The 18,137-nt window shown below is 46.6% G+C and overlaps 1 protein-coding gene across 1 annotated transcript in view; it reads left to right on the forward strand.

Moving 5' to 3' along the window:
* RPTOR (regulatory associated protein of MTOR, complex 1) overlaps window positions 1-18,137 on the forward strand; it is a 448,104-nt gene that overhangs the window by 107,938 nt on the left and 322,029 nt on the right. Inside the window, exon 3 of the mRNA XM_011967646.1 lies at window positions 2,033-2,115. Coding sequence (XP_011823036.1) covers window positions 2,033-2,115 — 83 coding nt within the window. The remainder of the gene's footprint in view (window positions 1-2,032; window positions 2,116-18,137) is intronic.

Consider the following 18,137-nt stretch of genomic DNA (forward strand, 5'->3'; position numbering starts at 1 on the left):
CTGCTGAAAAACGTTAATGATCACTTGAGCCTTAGCGAGTCATAATCTTTTAGCATTTAATTGGCTGACAGAAGGTCCTGCCTCATGTGGATGGCTGCCAACTGATGGGCGGGTGGTTGCTGAAGGTAGGGGTGACTACGAGAATTTCTTAAGACACTAACAAAATTTGCTGCATTGATTGGCTCTTGCTTTCACGCAGCATTTCTCTGTAGCATGTGGTGCTGTTTGATAGCATTTTACCCCCAACAGAGAGACCTGGAGTAGTTGGCAGATGTTTTCTGGAAAATGAATGACATGAGCCTGTCACGTTAAGGAAAGCAACTGACCCTGTTTGTTTCCACTGACAAAATTTGAGATTTCAAATAAAAAAAATAAAATTTGGAAACCTTATACCTACCACTATGAGCCTGGCAACTTCTTTGTTGTTGTTGTGGTGGTGGTGGTTGTTTTTGAGACGGAGTCTCACCCTGTCAGGCTGGAGTACAGTGATGCGATCTCGGCTTACTGCAACCTCTGCCTCCCGGGTTCAAGCGATTCTCCTGTCTCAGCCTCTTGAGTTGCTGGGATTACAGGTGCCCATCGCCACGCCTGGCTAATTTTTGTATTTTTAGAAGAGACGGAGTTTCACCATGTTGGTCAGGCTGGTCTCGAACTCCTGACCTCAGGTGATCCACCCACCTTGGCCTCTCAAAGTGCTGGGATTATGGGGTGAGCCACCACACCTGGCTGAGCCTGGCAACTTCTTAGTACTTAAGACATTTCTAATGAGATCATGATAATGTTAATGAGTGTGGATTTTTAAAAAAAATATTGGAGAATGAAATATATAAGATCTGTATAGTTCAGTGAGCCAATATTTTCCAAATGGTCAATGCATGATGGTACAAAATAATCTATGGGTAAAAAATCCACTCAAGGTGCAGCAAAGAGCAGTTAATTTTAATGTGATAGCATACAAAAAGTTCGTTGATGTGGTTTCAGATTGTACATCTCATAATCTGAGGGAAATTACCACTTGATAATTTTTGGTGTAGTATCAAACAAAAACAGTCATGATTATGTAAAATAGCATTTTAAGATACTCTTCTGTTTTCTAATGATAGATATGTGTGTGAGGTAGGGGTTTCCACGTGTGCAGTCACTGAAACCATGAATTGCCACAGGCGAATGCAAAAATGGATGAGAGTCACCCATCCTCGACCAAACCACATATTCCAGAAATTCGCAAAAATGTACAAAAGTGCTGCTCTTCTCACTAAACTTTTTTGGAAAAAATAGTTATTTTTATAATAAATATGTTAAAATATAATGAGTTTGTTATTGTTTTTAAAATGAAGAAAGAAATATTTTAAAAATCTTATCTGAATTTCACGTAGAGTAGATATTGATAGATACAACAACATAAATCAAAGCTCTTTGGGGTTTTCAATAATTTTAGAGCGCAAAGGGGTCCTGAGAACAAACAAGTTTGAGAACTGCTGATTTAGAGGTAATTGCTCTGGAGCCCACTCCTGAAATAAACGGGTAAATCCTGGACATGAATGTATGTTTGTGAAACAGATTTTTTTTGTGGGAAAACTGAGTGTGGATGAAAATTAATTAAAAAATGTCACTTCTTTGTCTTTTTCTCTCCTCCTTTTCGTGTACCAATGAGAGCCATAGTTTGAACAGGAGGAAGCATATGCTGTCACTGCAGAGCTGCCTTCTCATAGAAAGCCTGAGTGGGAGCCTGAGAATAAAACAGTGCAAGTGCGGGAAAGCTGCAGGTGCCGAAATACAAATGAATGTGGGTAGAAGAACGGCAGTCACTTGCCCGTGATGTTGAAACACTGGCTTTCATGGCGTGTCAGCTTGTTTGAGCACCTTAGCTGTTCTGTAAATCTGGTTAACACTGATCAACCTTACGCGTTGTGTGGCTTTTAGTCAAAGGTGACTTTGAAGTGCGTTATATAAGGAGAAACTGTGGAAGAGAGGCCTAGCAGAGGAGGAAACGCAGACATAAAGAACTTTCTCTTTTCCATTGCTTCCTCAGATCCTCTGTCGATGGGTCCTCAGAAAGCTCTGGAAACCATCGGTGCAAATTTACAGAAGCAGTACGAGAACTGGCAGCCAAGGGTAAGCGTGCTTCACTTTCCTTCTTACAGGGAAACTCCAGTTCCTTGGTTTCCATCACTCTTTGGATCCAAGTGAGAATTCCATGCACACCTTGCCCTTGTGCGGCATGGCGCCTGCGCACTGTGTTTCGTGTGCCTGTGTTCTGCCTGCTGGCTGTTGGTGGCTGTATTGTCTTGACGACGTACACATTATTGTGAGTCTTGCATTGGACAGTGCAACTTATTTTGCTTAAGTTTGTTCCAGATTTTTAGAAAAGAAAAAGTATTCTTGCTGCTCTTAACCATGGTTTTAATTTTTCTCAGGAAATGTATTTTCAGTAATTTTTCTTTAACCTCAACTAGTTAATGCTATTCCTCGTGTCTTCAGTTTTCAAATAGTTGCGCAAAAAGCACCCAACATTCAAAAGATGGCACCTGTTATACACTTTGTCTTTGATTCAAAAGATAAGGTTCTTTTTAGGGAGCCAGTTACCAATTAGTGTGTGTGGGGTTTTTTTGCTTGTGTCTTACAGTTTTTTTTTTCTTTTTTTTTTAAAGAAAAGTGGCATAGAATATAACTGTGTCAAATTGCCTTTAAGATCTTATTTGTAATCCACCCAAAGACCTTTAGCCTTTCTTATTAACTGGTTTGGAGATTTAATAAATTTAATAAAAAAACTAGGAATCTGTACGCTTATGGAGGTGCCCTGTATTCAGCTTTGCGTGGTGGGGACTCGAGTTACCTAAAGGAACATCATGAAGAACGCAGGTTGAGAAGGTGCCTTACCTGTGCGTCTCCTGCGAGTTTTACTCTCCCCCTTTTGATGTAAGCCTCATGGAAACACATGATTTATGGAACCTTTTGAACTCTTATTTGGTTGGAATTTTGATTTGTGGATCATTTATCCACATAATCTGGGATTTAGGGATTCCTTATGCATTATTTACATTCTTAGAGTAAGAGAATAGCCAAAAATGATTTTTTTCCTGCCTTTAAAAATGCCCTTAGGTCGTTTCTGCTGTTGCTTCCAGTCGTGAGCTAACTGTTAGGAAGCATCTCTGTGTCTTAGGCTGTACCTTTATGCTTTGCATTGCCGACTTGTCAAGTCAGTAACAGCAGACTTTTGTTCTTTCGAAGGCAGTGTCTTCATGGGTTTTTTATTGATGCCTAATGGCTTTACTTTTTCCTCTCTGAAATTCGTTGCCTCTTGGTGGTTTATGTAAACATGCCATAGGCTTTTTCTTGAGAGCGCAGTGCGTTTGGGGATGAGATGAGGACTGGAGAGAGATTTGGATGGCGGAGTCCTGTAAAAATGTAGTCGAGATGCCTTGTGTTTTCTGTAGAAAATAGCTTCTTTGAAGACTTTGAAGGTACCCTAGGGTCTCAGCATGGTGAGATGGGCGCTTACAGGAGTGTGAGGCAGAGTGGCAGTATTGGAAGACATGGCCGTGTTGGTATATGGTGTGTCGTTAACCACCACCATGGGAATTTGGAGGAATGCCTTTCCGGCTACTTCTGGCCATCTCCTGGGTTTGGCTTTGTACCTTTGCGCTTTACTAGGTACATTTGTTTAAAAAAGAATGTAACCCAATGAATTCAGATCTACCAATTGTGTTCTTTCTAGAACGAGTCTCTGCCATTATAACTAGTTTCTTCTTTTCCAAGAATTATTAGATAAGGAAATATAGCCTTTCAGAATACGTGTGTTTAATATTTCAAGATATTGTATGTGTATTCCATTTGCTATAATTTACAATATTTTTTTTGAGTGCTAAGAGTTGATTTACTGCTGGCTTTATTATTAGTTTTGCTTGGTAGGTACCAGCTCGTTGATGCTAGCTGACAGGAAATGGAATCTTCTAAAGTGGCATCTGTTATTTTTAATCTAAATTTCTGTCTAGGAGCAGATCTCTCCGTGGCATTGAGAAGAGGCATCATGAGGTAGGAAAGGCCACCTTTCCATGTGGGTCAGTGATGACAGCCAGAAAGATGACAGTGCAGACTCAGTGCGGGATGGAGGATTCCCTTCCTGTGACAGTGGCACAGTTTTACTCGGACGGCGAGCGCAGGTGCAAAGGGCTGCAGTCCTCTGGATGATCTGTAGTCTGGGAAAATTTGTTAAAGTTGGCCACATTTCAAGAATGGATGTGCAAAATAATTTTCTGAGTAAGAGATCGTTTGAAGGGCTGGTGCGATGGAGAATGTGTCAAGATTACAGGATGCTTCGGAAAAGGTACCAGCGCAGGCGGGATCCCATCTGGGCTGGTTTATGAAGTGGAATCTGGAATAAAGTATCCGCCGCAGCCTAGAAAGAAGCCGTTCATGCACACAGAGTGGGATCTTTTGTCTGCATTCAGGAAGCAAAACCACAACAATGGATACCTAATATTTGCTTTTCGAATGCCAACGCTATTGCATTCATTTTTAAGTACAATAAAAATGTTTAAAAATTTCCTGCTACTAACCATGGGTGGGCCTCATCTATTTTAGAAATTAGCCTAAGGTGTCGGATGTCACAGGATACCTCTGACCGGCTCTCTGGTGTGAGCGTGGGGCTGTGCCATATGCACTGGGTAATAATAGCACCTGCCCCGGTGCGCGTGGTACACTTGTCCTCACGGGTTTCCGTGGGTTACAGGACAGAGGGAGGGAGGCCTGGCATAGATAGCGCGGCTCTCAGTGTGGGGCAGACCTCATGCTGCCTTCTAGAGTTTGCACAGAACAGGAGGCACTTAGCAAGCTCAGATGTTTGTGTGCAAGGGGCCTGGTTCCTGACTGTAAATCAGGGTCCTTTGAAACATTGCGAGGCTAAACACACACCGCTTGATTGCACTCTACAGGGCTCTCGAGTTTCTGCAGTAATAAAAAGAGGCTGATGTGCCATCTGCAGTAAAACAATGGGGGCGTTATTAAATTTCCCAGGCCTTCGATGGAAAGACCCATATATCTGGTTTTCTCTTTCTCGGTGTCCTTTATTTCAAGAGTGGAAAACCTTCGGTCATTTAATGAAAATGAGGTTATTTTCATTAAAGTTTGCCGGAGTCGTTGCCTCCACGCTGTCATGGATGGGAGCAGAGTAGAAAATGCCTGTTTCCTCAAAGGTAGCGTCCATCCAGGAGGTGCAGAAAGCCGAGCCCCTGTCGGTGGCACCGGAGTGGTGCCTGGAAGCCTCTAATGGTTTCCTTGCCGATGCTGGGACGCTTGGACTTGTTCTTCTTCATTTTTCTAGCTTTTGATATAGGTGATTCCAGTTCAAAAGGAATTGAGAGAAACCATGGTGATTATATTTTTTTCTGAAGGCTGCCAGCCACTATCTGGCCCGTATTTCCTTGCTTAGGCCCATTGAGCCCTTTTCTAAATAATTTATCAGTTTGCCACTGATGAAATGTTTCTTCTGATTAAATTTAAGGCTTTGCCTTATTACCTCGTAGGTGCATAAGTTTGTGTTCTGCCAGAGATTGGAGGAAAAATGCCGACCGTTGTTTCAGTGGAAAATTCTGCAGTAAAACCTCACTCATTCCATCATAAGTCTCAAATGAAAGTTTTATTGGGAGTTGGGAGTAGGAGATTATTATAAAGCTGGGAGCATACAGTGAAGAATTTATCTTTTAAGAGAATTTTTCTAACAGATTGGGGCTTCTGGCAGTTTAGTACAGGGTGGAAGTTAGGAGCTGGAGCTTGTGGAAAAAGGCAAACAGGAGGGACCTCACTCTCTGTGTCCTTCTTTCCCCAGAGGGAGTGGACAACACCAGGAGCAGAGGCCACACCTCTTCACTTGGGGTGAGCTTTAATTCTTCTGGTGCCTTAAAAATAAGTTTCTTTGGGAATATGTATCATTTACTAAGGAAGATGAAATAGCGTGGCGGTGCCTCCACTGACCGAGTCCGTCCGTCGGGCAGGTGTGTCTAGAGGAGGCGGCGGAAGGTGCTCCTCAGTCACGGAGCCATGTTGTTGTAGGAACTCGTTCTCATCTTGTCCAGGTCTGCGAGTAGTGAAGGCAGCAAGTCCCGTGTGGCAGCCGTGGGGCTTCCAGGGAGCTGAGCGGTCAGGTTGAGTCAGTTTCCATGTGGCCAACAGTTCTTAGTTATCCACGCACAGCCCTGGTTTGTGGATTACAGTGAACAGGTTTCGAATGCCAGCTTCCCTTCAGTTCAGCGTGCTTCTCAGATGTGTCACAGTTAATTTGTGGTTAAGGGATGAAAGTTGGTTTTACCGTTAGATAAACATGTTTTTTATAGTGCCTAACCGCAAGCAGAGTATGTTCAAGGAGAGAACAAAACAGCTCCCGAGACCTGGTTCATTAGCCCAGTAGAAATTGTTATCGCATTTTAATGTAAATGACAATCATCCTTTCCGTGGTATTGATAATAGAGTTGTTTGTATGCTTTTATGAGATGCTTTGAATGAACCGAAGCTGATGACTATACCTCCTGTTGGGAGGAGAGGGTTCGGGGAGCAAGGGGGTTGTGAAGGCCAGTGGTGGACAGTTTTGGTTCTACTTTGGACACTTAACAGGTGTGTCTTTTGGATTTTAGGCACAAGTGTTACTTGCAGAACTGCATGTTTATGTGTAATGCCGTGTTGTATAGGGGTTTGTAGTGAGGATAATTGGAATCCAGACGTCTTCTCCTTGTCCCTGAATGGGGTTGCTGCTTGACCTGTCTGCCTCACGGGGAGTGTCGTGTGGCCATGTGTGACAAACTGTGAAACCCTTGGTACTGAGTGCTCCCGCTGCTCAGGTGGCTGTGTTGGCTTTGGGGAGTGCTACATGGATGGCTTCTAAGATCCACGTGTCTTCTCTTCCCTGGGATGATGAGACAGGCCTCTGCTTTGTGGGCAAAGCAACTGGTATCAGCACAAGTCACTCGCTTGCCGGTGCCCCCCACCCCCAAATGTTTTGGGATGAATTTTATAGATGGATGCTGATATTGGCTTGGCTGTGTCCCCACCCAGATCTCATCTTGAACTGTAACTCCCACAATTCCCACATGCCGTAGGAGGAACCTGGTGGGAGGTAACTGAATAATGGGGCCGGGTCTTTCCTGTGCTGTTGTCCGTAGTGAATAAGTCTCATGTCCCTGCATGAACTCTGTCTCGCCTGCCACCATCCATGTAAGATGTGAGTTGCGCCTCCTTGCCTTCCGCCATGATTGTGAGGCCTGCCCAGATGTGTGGAACTGTAGGTCTATTAAACCTCTTTCTTTTGTAAATTGCCCAGTCTTGGGTATGTCTTTATCAGCAGCGTGAAAATGGGCTAATGCAGATGCAGTGAAGACCCATAAATAAGTGAGTTCTACGTTTTCTTAGGATTTTCAGGGTCAGATGTGGATAATGGGGGAAGCAACAGCTAAGTTGCCCTAGAACTGTATCCCACATCTGGAGGTGCTCCAAAGCTATTTGTGGAACAGCCCAAGGTGGACTGTTACTCGCAGTGACTCCTGCTTAGGGCATTCACGTTGCGACATTAGTTCCAAATTGACAGTCCAGTTCAGCTGGTGAAAATAGCCCTATAATTACGATTGGCAGCATCCCCTGGCATGCTACCCTGATGCCATTACCATTCCATCATCCATCCCTGTCTTGCTGTCTGCCCTGCCGCCAGCCCTCCCTCCTCCTGCCCACACTCACCTGACTTCCTTCTCTGTGGGTCCTAAGGTTGGGCTTCATCCACCTTGAGTTTCTGTGACAAGCTGCCAATGAGGACTCATGGGCAAAGGCAGAACTGTGGGTGGATGGCTCACAGCTTGCATAATTCAGTACCTGGTGTGAAGCACTTTGCCTGTGTACTCGTTACAGTTGCAGGATGGTACAGACCATATCTTCTGGTTGTCTTGGGGTTAACTGTTGTGTTTTGACAGTTTCACTTAACTGCTTACTGCCCAGAAAGTTAAGAACTGTTCTGTGACCAACATTTTACTTATATTTTTGCCTTGGCCTCAGCAGTGCTCTCCCACTTCGTCTTCCCCTCCCTTCTAGCGCTTCTCGCCTGACAGCTTTTACACGTGCCTGCCGTGTTCAGTGAGGATTCTGATTCATGCTCTTCAGCCAGAAGCCTTCGTAGTCAGCTCTGCCCACGCACTTCCTGCCTTGCCCTGTCCCCAGAGGCCATGGTATTGGAAGCAGCTTCTGGAAACGAGCTTAGATTATGCAAAGCAGTTTATTCCGGACTCTTTGGACCAATTGTACCAGAGTGTAAAGGTGTTGCCACCCACTGCCATCCCTCCAAGTACCTTAGTGACGTGACCTATAAATTCTTTTAGGCACACCAAACACATTACAGAAAGAAGAATGAAAGAAAGGCATCATTCTGCAGCCGCCCGGAGGATGGCAGCCAGTTGTGACTAGACCCCTCAGGGTTTCAGTCCATTGGAGCTGGTCCCGGAGGGGCCCTTGCTGGCCAGCCCTGTGTTGGACTCTTGCTCTCTGAGACCACCGAGGGGATTCATTGGAGAGCCCATTTGGGATTGAAGAGCGCGCGTGTTGACTAGAGTGGGTTGCAGCATGGGCCGCGGCCTGTTTAATCACGGCCCAGGGAGGATCGGTGGAGTCCGTCTCCTCTCCTCTGCCTCGTAGGTCCACAGACTCGTGCTGGGCTCACCGCTCCTTCCCTTCCTGGGTGGGCGCACCCCTCTCACTGGCAGGGAAGCTCCCTGGGAAATGTGGTCTCCTCTCTCCCAGTGCACTGAGGGGTGGGGTGGGGAGAGCTTAACTGTGGAAAGAATGCGAGCTGGTTTAGTTCTGGCTTTGCCACTTCTTAGAAATGTAACTTTGGACAAGTTACTATTTACTTGTTACTTTTACAAGTTACTATTTACAAGTTACTTTTAAGATTTGTACATGCAAATGAGAATTAATGGAGAGAATAAACGTATGTAAAGCATTTGCACCAGGGAGGCCATGGTGGTTGGTCATCAGATCCTTACTTCCTGTCGCTTTCTGTCCCTTATCCCTTCCTCTCCCTCATGGTTGAGGTGGTGGAGGCCACTCCCAGAACATTCTGCCTGGAGTCTTGCTGCCTTAAGCCCCTCCCCATCCTGCCTTGTCTCTGGCTTTAGCCTCTTGCTGGGATCTCCCCTTCCTGACTCTCCTCTATTAATTGACCTACTTGAAGTGTAATATTTTTAGAGAGAAATAGGGGCTTAGCTCTGTCCTTAACAGGCCTCTCGAGGATATTATCTCTCATCATCATGTTCCCTTTAACAAGGGAGTTGTCTGTGTGTGTGTGACAAATTGCAAATGAGGGCCCCCCACCGTCAGGCTGGGACTAAAACCGTAGCTCAGCTGTCGTGGTTTCACAGATCTCACGTGCCATGTGTGTTTCCTGAGTTAACTTGGGGACCGTGATACAGAGCGATGTGGAGATGGCTTTGAAGGACAGGCAGGTGCCGGGCGAGGGATGGAAGTGCTGCTTTGAAGTCAGAAAGTGGAAGATGTGATGATGTGTTAAAGAATGGAAAGCTAAATTTGGAGGTGACGATGAGGAACCCACCGTATGCTCACCATATGCAACTAGGAAGAGTTGTAAAATCCCGCCCCAGCCAAATTGGAAAGTGCTGATCAAGGGGGAAACGATCAATAACAGATTGGAGGGGGATGGCCACTTCAAAGTGTCTGCGGTACTTGATTTCATTTTGCAGGGGAAACCATATGTCGCAGTGGTGTTCTTGAATTTGGGTGTTCACGGAGGTTTCTGGACAGCTCCCTCCCAAATGTCCACAATTTACTTGTTGGTGTGACACATAATGGAGATTTTTAAAAAATGGACATAGAAAGCACGTAACGTCAAGTTCACCGTTTTAAAATGTACAACTCGGCTGGGCACAGTGGCTTGCACCTGTAATCCCAGCACTTTGGGAGGCCGAGGTGGGCAGATCACCTGAGGTCAGGAGTTGGAGACCAGCCCGGCCAACGTGGTGAAACCTTGTCTCTACTAAAAATATTTTTAAAATGTGCCGGGTGTGGTGGTGGGCGCCTGAAATCCCAGCTACTTGGGGGGCTGAAGTAAGAGAACTGCTTGAACCCGGGAGGTGGAGGTTGTAGTGAGCCACGATCGCGCCACTGCACTCCAGCCTGGGCGACAGAGTGAGACTCCATCTAAAAAAAAAAAAAAAAAAAAATACAACTCAATTGGTTTTTAACATCTTTGCAATCTTGTGCAACTGTCATAACTGCCTAGTACCAGAACACTTTCCTTACCCCAAAGGGAAACCGAAAACGCATCGGCAGTCACTGTTCATCTCCCCTCCCCGCAGTCTGCCTTTTGTCTCTGGAGATGCTTGTTCTAGGTTCTCCACACAAACAGAGCCGTACAGTATGTGGCCTTGTGCGTCTGGGCTCTTCACTTAGCATCTTGAATGTTTTTAAGATTCATCCATGTTATCGCATGTATGAGTAATTTAATCCTTTTGGTGTGTACATGTGTAGAGATAGGGTCTTGCTTTGTTGCTCAGGCTGGTCTTGAACCCCTGGCTTCAAGTGATCGTCCTGCCTCAGCCTCAACTCTTTTTATAGCTGAAAAACCATTGTATGGATATCCTACATTTCTATTTTATGCGTTCATCGGTTGATGGACACTTGCGTGGTTTCCACCTTTTGGCTGTTTGAATAATGCTGCTATGAATATGTACGTACTCGTGTTTGTGTACGCCTCTGCCCAGGAGTGGGATTGCTGGGTCATACGGTGACGCTGTGTTTTACCTCCCTGAGGCACTCCCCATCTATTTTCCACAGTGGCTGTACTGTTTCTCCACGTCTACTAGCAGTGTCTGAGGGCTCCAGTCTCTCCACATCCTCCTAACATCTGCGACTTCCTGTTTCTTTCATTGTTGTTATTGTGATCGGTGGCATCTCATGTGGTTTTGGTTTGCATTTCCCTGATGATTAATGACGTTGCCCTTCTTTTCATGTGCTCATTGGCCATTTGGAGGAAAGTCTATTCAAGTCCTTTGTCCATTTATTACTTGGGTGTTTGTCTTTATTGTTGAGTTCTAAGAGTTCAAAATGGAGACTTTTCAGTTGAATAAGGTATAATTTCTGTCGTGAGGACTTGTTTCCTTTCCAAATAATATGTGTAGTGTCTTCTGAGAGCCTCATGATAACATTTAATTCTTAAAAGAGCCTTTGTCTTGATAATTTGTTTCATAAAACTGTTAAGAGGTTCGGCCAGGCACTGTGGCTCGTGCCTGTGGGAGGCCAACACAGGAGGATCCTTTGAGCTCAGGAGCTGGAGACCAGCCTGGGCAACATAGTGAGACCTTGTCTCTCATTGGAAAAGGAAAAGAGGTTCTATGACTATTGACTATACTGATCATAGATATAGTATATAATTTAATACCAATCCCTTAAGATTCCTGTGTGTTTTCGTTAGGAGTCTTTTGGTTTTCTGAGAGCTGTGGTCTCTCCACCTGGAGTGTATGTCGGGAGAAAGCTCCTGTCGGGGTGCGTGCAGGTAGAGTGGCTGAGGAGCTGGACCTCTGTGAAGTCTGGTTGCGGGTTGGAGGCTCATGGTGGACCAGGAGCTCAGCAGGAGGGGGTGCGTGTCCACGCCAGTGCCCGGTCTCCACCGTGCTGCAGCCCTGTGGGTCTCTGCTCCCCACTCGGCAGCTACCCTGCAGGACGTTCCTACGCCTCCCTGTGCGTGAGGGCTGGGTGCTTCCTTTCTGATGTAATCATCTTTGATGGGACTCTGTCTGCTTGGGCCCAGGGGTCCCCACAGGAGCCAGCTGGGCTCACATGCTAGTGATCCCTGGTCCTAAACCACCTCCTGACCTTTCCTCTGTTGCTTCAGCTTCCGCTCTCTGCCCACTGCATTGTGTCACTGGATTTTCAACATTAAATTTCCCCCACAAGAGTGTTCGACGCTTCACTGGATGGGCAGGCTGTATGGCCCGTGTTAAAAGACAGACAAGTGCCACCCGGGACAAGGGAGTGTGTGGTTCAAAGTCCCTGAGAACAGATGCCAGATGCCAGGCTCAGGTGGTACCATTTACTTCCAGCAAGAGGAGAGAGAGGGTGCGCCAGATCCAGTGCCCTGTGATGTGGCCCCTAGGCCAGGGGGTCATACCCTCATTTTGGACTACAGTATTAGGAGACTCCCCTACGCTGTGGTGTCTGAAACACAGAAAACTGGGGGCATGCCTGAGGGCCATTGGTGCAGGTGCTAAGGCACAACAGAGGAGCCATGGAAGCAGAAATCTGGAAAGGCCCCTCCCAGGTGAGGGCTGCACGGGCTGTGGTGAGGGCGCTCCCCTCGGTGGGCTCCCGGCCCAGCGCGTGGAAGACTGAGTGCAGTCCACTGCCTTCCCAACCTAGAGCCGATCAGCTCTGCTTAGCTTCATGCTTAGCTTCATGCGGTCCCCCGGGTAACTGGCCCGTCTGCGGGTTGGTTCTGAGGGAGTGAGGCTGTCCTCTGTAATCACCTGTGATTGGAGGGCTGGGTGGCAGGATTTAAAGCGCATGGCAGAACCGGGAGGATTACTCACGGCTTGTATAGGGAAGGGTCTCTTCTAAAGGGCTGCATGTATGGCAGGCTCCTTAATCAACACGCTGCTTACCCCAGACTGGAACATGCCCTGAGGTCAAGTCATCTTTGTGTAGAATTTTTAGTTACAAGTTTTGTTTTTGTAAACAAAAATCTTAGCTAAATTCCAACAAAATTCAGGAAGAAAGCACAGATAATCAGGGAGAAATAACTCAAGAGTTGAGGAAATCGAGAGTCATAAAAGAGTGCTTTGCAAAACTTTGCAGATAAATTGGAAAACTTGTATGCGATCCATACTTTTCTAGGAAAATATAAATGACCATAATTGACCTCAGAAAAGATAGTAAAGAAAAATAAATGGATAGGCATAGAAGAAAGAGAAAGTTACCAAAACATTCCTTTTCTAATCCTCCTCCCTCTGAAGGATTTCAGACTTGGACAGAACACAGAATTATTTAAGACTTATTTCTCTTACAGGAAGATATCTAAAACATAGTTTATTTATTAATTTAGAGACAGAGCCTTGCTCTGTCACCCAGGCTGGAGCGCAGTGGCGTGACATTGGCTCACTGCAGCCTCCTGGGTTCAAGCAATTCTCCTGCCTCAGCCTCCCGAGTAGCTGGGACTATAGGCACGTGCCACCATGCCTGGCTAATTTTTGTATTTTTAGTGGAGACCGGGTTTCACTATGTTCACTATGTTGGCCAGGCTGGCCTCAAACTCCTGACCTCAAGTGATCTGCCTGCCTCGGCCTCCCAAAGTGCTGGGATTATAGGTGTGAGCCATATGTTTTGTATTTTTTTAAATTTATTTTTATTTATTTGTTTTTATATTTTTAGAGGGGTCTTGCTCAGTTGCCCAGGCTAGAGTTCAGTGATGCAGTCATAGCTTACTGCAGCCTCAACCTCCTGGGCTCAAGCTATCCTCTTGCCATATCCTTCCGAGTAGCTGGGACTACAGGTGTGTGCCACCATGCCCAGCTAATTTTTAATTTTTTTTTTTTGTAGAGGTGGTGTCTTGCTTTGTCACTTACGCTGGAGTGCAGTGGTGTGATCACGGCTAACTAACCTCGAATTCCTGGGCTGAAGTGATCCTCCTGCCTCAGCCTCAGGAGTACCTAGGATTACAGGTGTGAGCCACAGTGCCCAGCTTAAAATACATCAAATTTAAAATGCAAAAGAGGAAAATGTATTCAACAGTTTTAGTGTATGCACATATGACTGATAGGAGTCAGCCGTTCCTGCTTGTCATATGTAATGTGTGTAGGTGGGTGTGGCATATGTGTACATGGGTGGGTAGATCCATAGATAGATGGAGGGCAAGTCGGTGGATCTGCCCCTCCTCCACTCACTCAGATGCCATGGAGTGAACACGAAAGGGGGACATCAGCCTGTGGCTTCCTTAGTCGTTCTCGTTTTCCTTCACCTCTTGGTGTTTTGCTGTGTTGACTCATTCTAGTATTGAAAGCAGCATATTGGGTCAAAATACATTTATTTTTCTTTGAGACGGAGTCTCGCTCTGTCACCCAGGCTGGGGTGCAGTAGCGCAATCTCGGCTCACTGTAACCTCTGCCTCCCAGTTTCAAGCGATTCTCCTGCCTCAGCCTCCCGAGTAGCTGGGATTACAGGCATGTGTCACCACACTCGGCTAATTTTTGTATTTTTAGTAGAGATGGAGTTTCACCATGTTGGTCAGGCTAATCTCAAACTCCTTGTAGGTGAGCCACCTACCTTGGCCTCCCAAAGTGCTGGAGTTACAGGTATGAGTCACCACGCCTGGCCTCAGAATACATTTTGAATCAGGTCTGTACTGACTTCAGAATCTAACTCCAGAATAAAATGTGATTTTAAGGGGCAAGGGTACCACAAATGAGGCAAAGCACAGAACGTTTGTCACTGTGACCTGGGGCAGATGCAGAATGGGACTTTTACCTTTTTACACAAAACCCTTCTATGTGCCTTCTGTTTTAAAACCATGACTATTTTTTGCTTTAATGATAGGCAACTAATTTAAAATACCTATTCACCATGTGTCATCTCAAAGTAGGAAGGGGACTTTGAGGCAGAAGGAGCCACTTGGGACTTTTGCCTTTGGGTTGTGACATTTGTCACATACGAATGTTAAACGAGGCTGGGCGTGGTGGCTCACGCCTGTAATCCCAGCACTTTGGGAAGCTGAGGTGGGCGGATCATCTGAGGTCAGGAGTTCGAGACCAGTCTGGCCAATGTGGTGAAACCCTGTCTCTACTAAAAATGCAAAAATTAGCTGGGCGTGGTGGTGGGCACCTGTAATCCCAGCTACTCAGGAGGCTGAGGTAGGAGAATTGCTTGAACCCAGGAGATGGAGGTTGCAGTGAGCCGAGATCGCGCCTTTGCACTCCAGCCTGGGCGGCAGAGCAAGACTCTGTTTCAAAAAAAAAAAAAAAAGAATGATAAATGAGAAACATGTCTGAGTAAGTTGATAATAGCTCTTCTTACTAAGTATCAGATAAAAATTCCATTCAAAGAGAAAGTGTTGTGTAGTGTCATAGTTTAATTGGCAGTTTTTTCCTTAGTAACATAGAAGACAGTGATGCATCATACAACCTTTGGCACCCTAGAGTTTATGAAAAAGTGGCATCTGTTCTATAGAAATTATAGTCACACTCTGAGGAGCAGAGCTGGGGACAGAGTGGAGCTCCAGGAAGAGTCTGATGATGACTGGCCTCCTGCAGGTCTTCCCAGAGCCCCATTCGCCACCCATGATCACCCCTTGCCCCGTTTCCCATTTTCTTTATATTCTACCCTTTTGCAGCAAGGGACTAACAAGGGCCATGCACACCTGGCAATACAGACAGTCCCATCCTTCCCTCAAGCCCTAAGTGACCCCTGCTGGCTGTGCTCACGGTAACTGACTGCTGGAAGGATGGTCAGCCACTGTCCCGGATGCAGGCAGCCCCTTGGTCCCCCCATTCCCATTGTTCCCCACCCCATCTCCTCACCCTTCTCTCAGCAGGAGCCTCCTCCATGCCACCCCCAATCAGCTTCCTAAAGTGCCCTGTGACTCTGGCTCACCTGCTGGAAACAAGGCAAGGTCAAGATCAAGCTCCAACCCCCAGCCCAGCTGCCCTTGGCGGTTTTCCTCTCCCTCTGCTGTGTTTCCTCCTCTTGGGCCTGCTCATCTTTCTCAGGCTCTTTTTCTTCTTTGTCTAAGTCTCCCTGCCGACCCACCCCACTTAAGGTTCTCTCCTGCTGCCATCTTCTGTCGGCCCTGGCCCCTGAGCATGGGAGCAGGACTGGAAGTGGCAGGAGTTGAACGAGCTGAGTTAGGGTGTGAGCATGGCTGACTTGGTGAAATCTTAAGATGTGGGGGAGATCTGAAGTGCCTTGTTCTCAAAGTCTGCATTGATTGTGGATGGATTAGGAGGAGGAGAGCAATTCCAAGTCTCAGCACAAGGTGGGTGGCTGTGAGGAGCAGATGGAGTTCACTGTTGTGAAGGCAGAGCCGGAGAGGCAGAGGTGGAGGCCGCTGTGGCCAGGCCAGCTCTCTAGGTCTCAGCAGAGGAGCCGAGTGGGAGCCCCAGGACTCTCCTTGCTCCTAGCAGGCCCCAGCTAACAACCCTTCTCTACCACGGTGTTGGGCTTTTGATTGGGGTGATATGAGCTTGTAGGTCAGTTGGGGAGACCTGGTGTTTTGCAGCCGTGGCAGTGGTGGCTTCTTGGGCTATTCTGCTCTGCCTTTTTATGTCCGTCGATAAGGTAGGAGAGTCTCTCCCTGATGCTCCTATGCATGTGTTGTTAAGTTTCTTCTTAGAGTTTCTGTTGCTGCTAGGAGAGGGATCCTCCACCCCCCACCCCCTTTCTTAGTGGGTTCTCAGGATGGTGCATGAGAGAGTTGCTCTCCATTGCCTCCTGGTTCTCCTAGGATGGGTTTTTTATCCAGTGGTTCCAAGACAGTGGCTGTGATGAATGGAGTTGCTGAGAGTGTCAGCAACTCTAGGTTGGCTCTCTAGGTTGGCATTTGGGCTCCACACCATTCGAGATTCACGGTGCTGCACACCAGGGCCTCAGTAATTCACAATCAAAACAACAGATTTAGAGGGGTACAGAAAGCGCCATTCTATTTTCCATTTTGTATATTTCATGTCTCTCTAAATCTCTTGAAGTTTAGAATACCCCTTTTTTATGTGCCTTTCTAAAAACTTTTTTCCAGGCAATTTTTAGATGCCATTTATATGTAGTAAAATGCATAGATCTTAGGTATTTAGTCTGATGAGTTTTGACAATTGTATACTCCCGTTTAATCACACTCAGAGCAAGATAGAGAACATTTCCACTCCCCAGAAAGCTCCCTCAGTGCCCCTTTCCAGTCAGTTTCTCCTGGCTGAGGCCAGCCGCCTTCTGCCTCCTGTCGCCAGAGGCTAATTTTGCCCACGGAACTGCCCGATGGGTTCTTCTTGTCTGCTGCACAGATAAAACCAATTCACGGAGGCTGCAGTATTGTAGGAAAGAAAGAGTTTAACTCAAAGCCATGAGGTGGAAGGACAGGAGTTTTATTATTACTCAAATCAGCCCCTGTGAGGACCCAGAGACTAGGGTTTTTATGGCTAATTTGGTGGGCAGGGGCTGGGGAATGGGTGCTGCTGATTGGTTGCGGGAGGGGGGGGTGGAGGTGAAGTCATGGGATGGGGAAAATGGTCCTCTGCACTGAGTCTGCCTCTGGGTGGGGCCACAGGATGGGTCCAGGTGGGGTCAGTTGGTTGCCAGAATGCAAAACTCTGAAAAACATCTCAAGAGACCAAGCTTAGGTTTTGTAATAGTGCTGTTTTCTACAGGAGCAATTGGGGAAGTCGCAGATTTTATAACCCCTGGCCACGACTCCTGAGCAGCAAGGAATTGTAGAAAGGCAAGCTAGGGATGACGGCTGGGTATCATTAGTGACATTTACATCTTAGCAGAATTCAGACCCCTCAATAATCCTAATCTTGTGGCTTTCCATAGTCTTAGAAAGGTGCTTTCAGTCCCTGAATCAGGAGGGGACCAGTTTTAGGGAGGGACTGTTGTCATCCTTGCTTTAAAGTTCAACTGCAAACTGAATTCCTCCCATGGTTAGCTGTGCCTATATCCGGCAACGGGTGAGGGCAGCCGCCTGTGAGGTTAGGAGGGCGGTGAAATCAGCCTTGCCAGCCTTTCCTCCCGGTCATAATCTTGCCCAGGTGGCCTCACTTACTTTTTACCTTTTTCTACAGTGACCACACGTGATGTATTCTTTTGCTTTTGCGTTTGGCCTTGTTCACTCAGGGTGAGGCTTCTGAGACTCGTCCAGGCGGCAGCTCATTGCTGGATGCTCCGGAGCCTGTACATCCGTGCGGTGTGCATCCACACTCCCTCTCCCGCAGGTTCACACTGCACCTGTTTCCAGCGACTGGCTTTTAGGGATAAAGCTGCCATGACTGTTGGGGTGCACGTCTTGTGTGGACCATCTATTTTCATTTCTCTTGACTGTGTGGGATTGCAGGTCATTGGCTGGTTGTATGTTTCCAGTTATATTTTGCAAGCCACTCTAAATTGACAAAAATGACAAC

This window comes from Mandrillus leucophaeus, unplaced genomic scaffold (genome assembly GCF_000951045.1).
Source record: "Mandrillus leucophaeus isolate KB7577 unplaced genomic scaffold, Mleu.le_1.0 Scaffold1, whole genome shotgun sequence".
In the NCBI taxonomy this organism is placed as follows: Eukaryota; Metazoa; Chordata; class Mammalia; order Primates; family Cercopithecidae; genus Mandrillus; species Mandrillus leucophaeus.